Source organism: Aptenodytes patagonicus, chromosome Z (genome assembly GCF_965638725.1).
Source record: "Aptenodytes patagonicus chromosome Z, bAptPat1.pri.cur, whole genome shotgun sequence".
NCBI classification, from domain to species: domain Eukaryota; kingdom Metazoa; phylum Chordata; class Aves; order Sphenisciformes; family Spheniscidae; genus Aptenodytes; species Aptenodytes patagonicus.
The window spans coordinates 10,048,034-10,057,484 of record NC_134982.1 but is presented as its reverse complement, the minus strand read 5'-3'; the positions used below and the strand labels follow the sequence as shown (position 1 = coordinate 10,057,484).

Sequence of the window (9,451 nt, the reverse complement as noted above, 5' to 3'; positions counted from 1 at the left end):
CAAAAAAAAGAGCATGATGAAGATCAGACCAATCAATATCGAGAACAGAGGAACCAACATTGTGACCCACAACTGTTAACAGATATAAATTCCTTAATACACTCCGGTTAATCTGTTATTATCTCAAATCCTTTGTGCCCCACGTTGGGTGCCAAAAAGGACTGTTGTGGTTTAACCTCAGCCGGCAACTGAGCACCACACAGCCTCCCGCTCACTCCGCCCCTGCCCCCCGTGGGATGGGGGAAGAATTGGAAGAGTAAAAGTCAGAAAAACTCATGGGTTGAGATAAAAACAGTTTAATAATTGAAATAATAATAATAATAATAATAATAATAATAATAATAATAATAATAATAATAATAAAAAATACACAAAGTAAGTGATGCACAGTACAATTGCTCACCACCCGCCGACCAATGCCCAGCCAGTCCCCGAGCAGCGGCCCCCCCGGCCAACTCCCCACAGTTTATGTACTGAGCATGACGCCACATGGTATGGAATGTCCCTTTGGCCAGTTTGGCTGTGCCCCCTCCCAGCTTCTTGTGCCCCTCCAGCCTTCTCAGTCAGTAGAGCATGGGAAGCTGAAAAGTCCTTGACTAGTGTAAGCATTACCTAGCAACAACTAAAACATCGGTGTGTTATCAACCTTGTTCTCACCCTAAATCCAAACCACAGCACTGTACCAGCTACTGGGAAGGAAATTAACTCTATCCCAGCTGAAACCAGGACAACATGCTATAACATTACCTCAGCTGTGACCAGGCTGTCTCGTAGCCACATTGATGCTTTCTCCCTGCTGGCTGGTTTGATTCAAAGCCCAGAGGTACAGTACAATACTTTCTTATCAACTTGCAAGTGTTTTATACCAAAACCTGCACCCTGGAGGACCAGCTTTGCAGCTCTGACATATTCAACCCCAGGAACCTTTGACTGAGCCTGCTCCAAGGTGTTCATTGGCAGTTACTTTGCAAACAGAAGCTGCATGCCAGCTTGGAGAGGAAGGTCTCTGCTTTGCTGCTGTACTCAGGGTATGAGAGCTCCTGGCTGTCTGATGGGAAGGGAGATGGGAAACCAGCCAGCAAAAACACAGCCATGAGGAAAATTCCTGGCTGGCCCTTGCTACACTTTGCTTCTTTGGGCCTAACGGTGAGAGCACAACAGGGCTGTTCAAATGGTTTCTTCTCCATCATTCATATGTATGGCAGAGGCTGAATGTTGTTCAAACAAAGTCTACCCAGGAGACATACCTGATAGACCCCAGCCAAGCCAGTCTTTCCCCACAGGCTGCATACTCTACACTGGGGAAAGACAAACAGCATTCCTCATGTAGAGGAAAAGGCAGAACTTGTGCTTTAAGTGAAAAAAACAAACACTGGTGCTAGTGCTCTGCAGTATCGATATTGTTCAGAGCACTTCCCCAACCGCCACTTCCCCAAAACACCCTGTTTCCCTCCAGTTTATAAAGCCCTTGTGGCACACAGTGCTGTGTCCAGCAAGACTCGGCAGCTCCCTGTGCTTACATCCCATCAGCATGAAAGTGTCCCTTGGCCTCAGCTTCTTCTTGGCTTTCCTGGACCCAGGTGAGTTTTCCACTGGGACCTGCGGGGCTGCAAGACATGGAAGTGGTCTGGGAATGGGTGCTCCATGTGTGGGGCTGTTCCTGCTGTCTGAGCCATAGAAACCCCTCATCTGGAGGAATTTGCACTGCAGAGGACTGACCGGTCTTGGGGGATCTTTGGTGCTATGAGCCAACGTGCAGATGAAGGTGTAGGTATTTACAATGTGAACTGGCTGTCTACGCTCCCGCGGTGGTCACTGGTGATCTTGCTGGGACAGTCACAGCAGTGATTCAGGTTACTCTGAGGCAGACAGACCTTTGGTCGGCTGAATTGATCTCCAGCCACCATTTACCACAAACTTAGGGGCTCATTTGTTTTGCTCATGCCCAGGGTTGTGTGACATTTTAGAATTATAAGTCATCTCAGCTGTCCTTCAGCTCTGCTCCAGAAGAGCACTGGTGTCTTGGAGGTCTTGTGTCATACCTGCCACCCCATGTAGATGTCAGAAACACTGCAAGATGCCTTTAGATGGCACCGGGGTTTAGGGGACTGACACATGCCCTGGACCTCTTAATCTACATGCTGGACCCTTGGGTCTAGATGAGTGTGTGTCAGGGAAGACATGCTGTTTGTCCTCTGTTGATAAACACCTTATTCCTTTCTAAGTGTTTCCTGCTGATTGCCTGATATTCTGTTCTGCTTAAAACGTTCCAGCAGGCGGTTGGTAATGTGGTTTCCCCTAATGCCTACAAAAAGAAATGCCATTCCCCAGTTTGTACATAGCACAGTCAATACCTGCTGGCAGCCGCTTGATCCCGACCTTTGGGTGTCCCTGCTCACTGCAAAGAGAGGATTTGAGGCCTGGGAATCCAGCGACACCTAAATGCCTGCCAGGATGGATGGGGTTGTGGGAATGCTTTCCTTAGCAACCCCAGGAAAACCAAGCAAACATCATTGCATAGGAGACAAGGGAATCTGGCTGGGTATTGGTGGTTAAAATGTAAAATGCTATCGCAAAATGGCTTCCCCTCATTTGCCCAAATTCAAGTTCATACTAGAATAAGCAATAACAGAAGTAACAAAAAGGAATCCACAAATTGAGTAATGAAACAGGGAATATAAGGGAAGAGGAATGTGAAAAGTGCTGATCAAATGCTGAAGCAGAACATCAATGAAAGGGGAAGTGAGACCCCCTCATGACTGCTATCCAGGAATGTGTCCTCCTCCTTTCCCCAGGTACCTCCCTTCAGTGTGAGGTTTGTCACAGCATAGGAAAAAGCTGCTCTGGCCCCATGAAAACCTGTAGTGGTGGTGAAGATACCTGCGGCATCATTCTGCATGAGGTCTTGATAGGTAGGTGAGACATCCACTATGGCTGTGTGCCAGCATGGCTTTTGGAGCAGGGCTGAGGGTCAGGTATCTCTCCCCATCTCTGTCACTGGCCTAATGGTGAGTCCTTGGATAAGCTGTTCATTTTCCTTTTCACTGACAGAGGACCCAGAGATCAGGATGGTCTGGGATGGGAAAAGCTCTCTATTCCTCTATCTCGAGCAGCAGTTTCCTACTGGGAGGGCTTTGTTCTTAGTTGTGGAGGGGAGGATCTAGGCACCATACTGGGAGGAGACATTGGCTTTTAATTCTGGCTAAGGTGGGTAGTTGGGTTGAGAGGCTGGACTGTGAGGGACACAAGGCTGCTGGCATCTAGCACTGAGGGTGCACTGGCCATGGGTGCAGGGAGAAACTGGCCTGCATCTGACTCCCTTCCTCGAGCAGGGAAGGGGATACCAGGCAGCCTGGTGGCACCACCAGGGCTGGGCTATCACCACGTCCCCATGGTTGATAAGCCAAAGATGGGTGCTGAGCCCTGACACAACTGCACACTTGGTTGTGTTAGTGGCACAGCTTTGCTCAGCTTCAGTAATGTGTCTGTTGGCTTTTAGACTGGAGGTTGTCTCATATCCTACCAGCTTTGGTGCTGGCAGCTCCAGCGCATGTCTTCCCTCTGCTTGTGCAAAGCCACCTTTCCTCCACACAGCGCTGGTGGGGCCTCAGTAGACTGCAACATAACTGGTCTGCCCCCGTTACACCTTTTGGGTTTGTTCATGGGAAAGACCAGACTTGCCTGTATCAGAATGCTTGTGGCTGCGACAGACGGTGTGCTCTGCGGACTGTGCATGAAGAAGCGTGGGCTGTGGGTCAGAGGTGCATGGGTCACCCCATAAGCTCTGTGGCTGGGGCATTCTGGCTAAGGCGAATGTCTGCAACAAGGCCATCTGGCTGTGAGCACAGCCTTTAAGCACAACGTGGAGAAGGAGAAATTCCTCACTGATGTCTCAGATGTGATGGCACCCTCGTTCCTCTGAGGGGATCACCAGGATCACCGGTGCTACTTTCAGGGTGGCTCCACTGTCCCCAGACCCTTCTCAGGCCCCAGGATGGCTGCTTAGCAGTTGCTGCTGTAGGAACTAATGGGAGGGGAAGGGAGTTACCTTGTGGTTAACTTGGTGCTGCCTTCCACTTCATTACAGGGGGGGTGGCAATCCCTTCATCCATCAAGTCCTGCCTGCCGTCCAGCATTTGCCATCTTGGCCCTATCACCATGAACTATGGGAAGGTAAAAGCAAGGAGCCACTTGGCTTGCTGCACGGGTGACGGCTGTCGAACAATCTCTGTCTCGTGTAAGCTCCCTTTTTCCTTATACCCTGTCCCCTCTCTGTCTGCCCCGACCTGAGGTGAGGCTTTCCAGGCTAAGCTATCACCTGGTTTGTTCCTCTCCTTCCCTTGTTAAAACCACTTACGGCCCACCTCTTTCTTTCCAGTGCCGCCAGAGGACAATGTGCCCAATGGATAACAGTGTCCTGCCTGCTACAGCATGGACTCCTTTCAGTGTGGTAACGAAATCGTAAACTGCAGTGGATCCGAAACCCAGTGCATTGACCTTGCTGGGCTAATGAATTCGGGTAACTGCCTTTTATTTGGGGCTGTCTTTCATCTTTTTTGTTAAATGGGTGAAACCAGTCTAAGATGAAATGTCACAGAGAAATGAAAATGGGCAAAAAATGTGAAGGAAAAAAAGAGGAAGAGACACGGAACTGAAAGGGAACATGCATAAAGCTGATAAAAGGTCAGGGGTGTTTTTTTCTTCCTCCTTCCCCATCATGCATGGATAACTGTTGGGATTCCTCACAGCATGGCATAACTGAGGTCAAGAGCAGAACTGGACTCCTGAAGCAATCTGATACATGGGCATGTAATAAATCTGATCAAGACCCTGAACCTGCTGGCCCTAGCTAGGATGCCTGAGGATGAATCTGGATCTAAGCCAGTTGCCTGCTTAGTGGAAGTTCAGGTGAAACTAATACAGAGCCATTGGCTTTCTCATGAGGTGACGCTGGCCACTGGGGACAAGACACCATTTGTTGTAGTGGTGCCTCTGCTCCTAGAGAGCCAGGCACAGGTCCCTCTCCATGAATGCTGCAGCTGAGCCTTTGGGGCACCCAAAGATCTTCCCTGTAAGGGAACTCCAGCCTTTGAATGGCTGGGGTCACCAGCAGCATGTAACGCTCTCCTTCAGAAATCTTTTTCCCACCTCAGGAGCTGTAATTAGAGAGAGGAAAGTAGACAGCAAGCTCCCTGGTCACTGCCCTTTCCTCCCCTGCCGCAGGTAAAAGACTTCCACGTTTCATGGCAGTCCCACCTGTGCTCCAGCAGGCAGGAAAAATAACTTGGAAATTAAGGGCAGCAGCACCTGCTGTAGAAGCAGACTGGAAAAAAAATTATCTTGTGTAAGGTTATGGATGAAGTTTCTCAGAGTTGATAATATTTCCAGGTGATGATATGATGCCTGAAGGTCTTTGCTATACACTTCACAGATGTGTTGTCCAACCCCTGAATTAGAAGGTGCTTCACAGAGACAACATGAAGGAAAACAAGCATTTTCTTATTCACAGCAATGGAAATAGAGTGGTGCAATTAATTCAGTGCACCACTGAAATTGTCCTAACTTGTCTTGACTTGATTGTTTGGCCACTGTGAATAGAGTAGACCTGTGCAGTGTGATGAGCTGTGCAGAGGAAACAGTGGTGTAGGGGAGCAAAGGAAGGTGAGGAACTAATGAAGTGCCTTTATACGTTATTTGTATTTGAGATAACATCCAGTAGAATATTCCAGACCTCCACAGCCTGTGCAGCAGAGAAACATGAGCAGTATGAGCAAAAGCAAGCAACAGGAACAAGAATATCTGAATGGGGACTTAGGGACCCAGCACCCTCTCAGGTCTCCTTCTCAGGTAGATGCTCCAGTGTTGGTAAAGGACGAGTTCAAGTTTCAGGCTCTCCCTCAGCGGGCATGTGAGCAGGGTTTCTCTGTTGGTTTGGCTAAGTCCTGTAAGGCCTTAGAGAATGGACTTATCTGAATAAATGGCTCAGCCTGTAATGTCTTTGAGACTTCTCACCCCACGTCAAACTTGGCTGAGAGATAGTCACCCAGTTCAAATGTCATGACAGGGTCAGAGAGAGAAGAAGACAATGAACACCTGGAGTACCATCACACAGCCCTGCTTTCTTTAGGAAGCTAGGCAAAGTTTGAACAGAAGAATCTTTAAATGAGAGAAAGAAAACTGTTTAAAAGTTTTTCAGTTTTTAAATTTAAAATGTTTAGATTTTAAAAAAATCATCTTTATTCAGCAGAAAGAAAGACAAGACAAACCCTAAACCCTTTGTATTTCAAGTCAACCAAGGTGATCTTGCTGCTGCTTCAAATTCATTCAGGGGATGGGAACAGACAGGAATGGGTTGGTGGGTTTGGAGCCAACTGGATGTAAGGAATGGGTAGTTCTTGGGGTGGAAATGAGGACCTCATTGGCTAGGGAGGGAATAGCTATGGAGACTGGTCCCCCCTGACGCTTGGCATGTACTTCTGTGTAGGTGGACTGTCTCTGAAAGCTGCCATGAAGGGTTGCACCACCATTTCTGAATGCAGCATTGTAGAAGATGGAAAAAACAATCTGGGGATGATGGACATAAAGTTAAGGCGGTTCCAATGCAATCCAGCTTCTGCTTTGGCCAGAGTGATTTCTGGGTTTGCCCCTCCAGACACCCTCTTCCTCCCTGTCCTGTCAGGATTAATCTTGGAGAAGGTACTTTTCTGACTCTCTCTAGTACTGAGTTAAACAAAGCCCATGACAAACTCCAGCAGTGGTTTGCACTGAGTCCTGTTTGCTGTGGCTTCTCCTGTGCGGGGAGTTTGTTTTCAGATTAGCTCTTCTTCTGTTATAATTTCACAGAATAAAGACAGTACTTACACTTCTTTTGTTTCCTCATTGATTTAATCTGATTTAAAGCTTCATGGGTTCAATTGTGGTTGGTTTCGTGTTACATTCTCTGAGTGCTTTGTCCACACTGGGACCAGGGGAGACTGCATGAGATGCCCATACACTGCACAGGCAACAGGAGCTCTCAAGACAGCTTTAGAGTCTACACCCACTATCTCAGGATAAATGATAAGTTTCAAAGCCACTTTTCCAGGCTCTGAAAAGGACTGGAGGTGAGTTCCTGAGAGGTTCACTCTGATTAGAGGCGTAGCTTGCCCCTTTTTCCCTCCCTTGTATCCTATTTGTCCATGGTAGGAGGAGCCCCTCAGCTCAGAGGGCTCCTTGTGGCCTCTGCACAGCCCTGAAGTAGTCTCCATTTCAGAGAAGAGTCAGCGATCCTTTGCTACAAGCAAACTGCTCCTGGCAAGAGTCTTTCTCCTCGTGGTGGTTCTTCCTGCCTTACCAGACACTCTCCCATTCTATCTTAGGTTTCATGATTGTCTGGAATAAATATTTACCGTAAGAAAGTTTAATTTCATAAAATAGGCAGTTTTCTATGGTGACAGACTGCTGGGAGTCCAAGTAATGGGAAGCTTTAGCCCAATGCCTATTTCCCTTCTGTTGGCAAAACTACACCCATAGCTGGTATAGCCTCCCCTCTTCTACATTCACCACCACCTGGCTATTCAGCTCCAGCCACAGCCTGCCCTAATGGGTCTCCTCAGGTTTGTCCCACACAAAGGCACTGAAGAAAAACAGCACATCAGGCAGCATTGCCGTACCTGGGAGGTAGTATGGGCTGTGGGCAAAAGGATAAAGCAGTTGGAGCTCTGGGAGATGCTGGGGTGTAGAGTGTAGGAGGGGTGCTAGCAAACTTCAGCGTTTCACTGTGCATCTGTTCCCAGATGAGTGGCCCATTTTTTGGAGCAGACCAAGTGCATGACTGTGTCTGTCCTTAGCAGCCCTGGCTCACAGTGCAAGTGTGCAGTGTTGTGGACATGGAGTTACAGTGATCAAGCGATGCAATTTTATCTCCTAGTTCAATGCTGTGGCAGAAAGCACTGTGGAAAGCCCTGGCTGCTGAAACCAGACCATAATGCGTGGCAGTAGTGAGATGACTACGCCTACACATGTATACATGAATATATATGTGATCAGCTTTTAACTTGCAGCATGGGGACTGAATGTTCTTGTAATTTCTGTCTCCCCCAGACTTTCTATTCTACCCAAACAGGCTGAAACTCCTTTCTTCCTGATATTCCCACCAAATTATTTGGGAGAGAATTTCACATTATCTATTATAATAAAGGGGTGTGGGTCTGAGAGTGAAAATTAATTTTTGGGGTGGGGAGGGAACTGATAATACAGATTTAATGCAGGCAAAAGAGTCTGGTTAGGCTTAGTTAATTATTTGCAGAGGCTGTACAATTACAGTGTGGATGTTAGAGAGGGAATACAGCTCCCCCTTCATGGTGTAGCAATAGACTGATACTGCAGTGACCCACTTGTTCAGCATTCTTCCAGATCTGATAACACCCTGGAATTAAAAAAATTCTCTATCTATACAAGTACATTATCCATGAACACATCTCCTGCACGTTCATGCAGAACATTACATTACTGTCCGTGGCACCCCCATGGCAGATCTTGATCCACTTCGATAGCTCAACCCTTCATTTTCTGTTTGTTCCACTTCAACCTGTGATGTTAATCAGGATGGAAAAGCTAAATGGGTTTGTTCAGCCTGGTCAAGATTTGGGTGAGACACGTCCAGAGAGCCATGGTGCTGGGGTGGTATTTAGGGGAGGACAAGGAGGAGGAGAGCAGACAGCAATGTTTCTGACAAGGGTTTGTGGTGCAGAGAGGAGAAGCAGCTCAATTTTGACCTCTAATTCAATGTTGCAGGAAAAAAAGCTGTTGCAATCTGTGGCTGTATAAATGGGGGAGTGACAAGTGGAAACAACCCTGCATCTTTATGACTGATTCTCTAATGCTTGGTCCTGTTCCAGTATCCACATTTTTAAAGGCTATTAAAAATGGAAAGTGTAAAATAAAACGCCTTACAGTGAAAGTCTTCAGGAGCATAAACCTGTGATCTTACTGAAAAGAAGATAGAGAGGTGGCTCGTTTACAGGCTATAAACACACTTCTGTGGAAACGTTAAGATCTTAAAGGGCTCTTTTATACATGAGAGCACAGCAAAAACCTGACAAATCCAAAGGAGAAAAAGTCACACCATCACTGTGCACAGACTGCAGCCGTTAGAGCAAAGGGGTCATCAGCTTTTGATGTCTGCAAATCCAGCATGAAGGCCTTTCAGAAATGGATGCTTTAATTGCAGACAGGTTCTAGGCGGTTCGGGTAGAGCTGGTAGAAATGTGACAGACTGGGGTATGGAGGAAGGTGATGAGATGATGAGCCCTTCTGATCTCAAATCTGGCTCCTGGGGAGGGAGATGATGCTGGAGTGTGTTCAGATAAAAGCAACACAAAAGATGGAAAGAGAACGGGTGGTGCCAATTTACAAAACCAAATCAAACAATGGGATCTCAGTATCTTGAATAAGGAGTGATGAATGAGCA

General features: G+C 47.3%; 1 protein-coding gene across 1 annotated transcript; it reads left to right on the top strand.

Annotated features, from left to right (window-relative positions):
* The first annotated feature begins 1,531 nt into the window (after window positions 1-1,531).
* On the top strand, window positions 1,532-6,855 carry LOC143173084 (phospholipase A2 inhibitor NAI-like). Its single transcript, XM_076363080.1, is given in 5 exon segments — window positions 1,532-1,580; window positions 2,796-2,912; window positions 4,088-4,237; window positions 4,379-4,519; window positions 6,485-6,855. Coding segments are annotated over 5 exon segments (681 nt in total). The 3' UTR covers window positions 6,709-6,855.
* The last annotated feature ends 2,596 nt before the right edge of the window (window positions 6,856-9,451 follow it).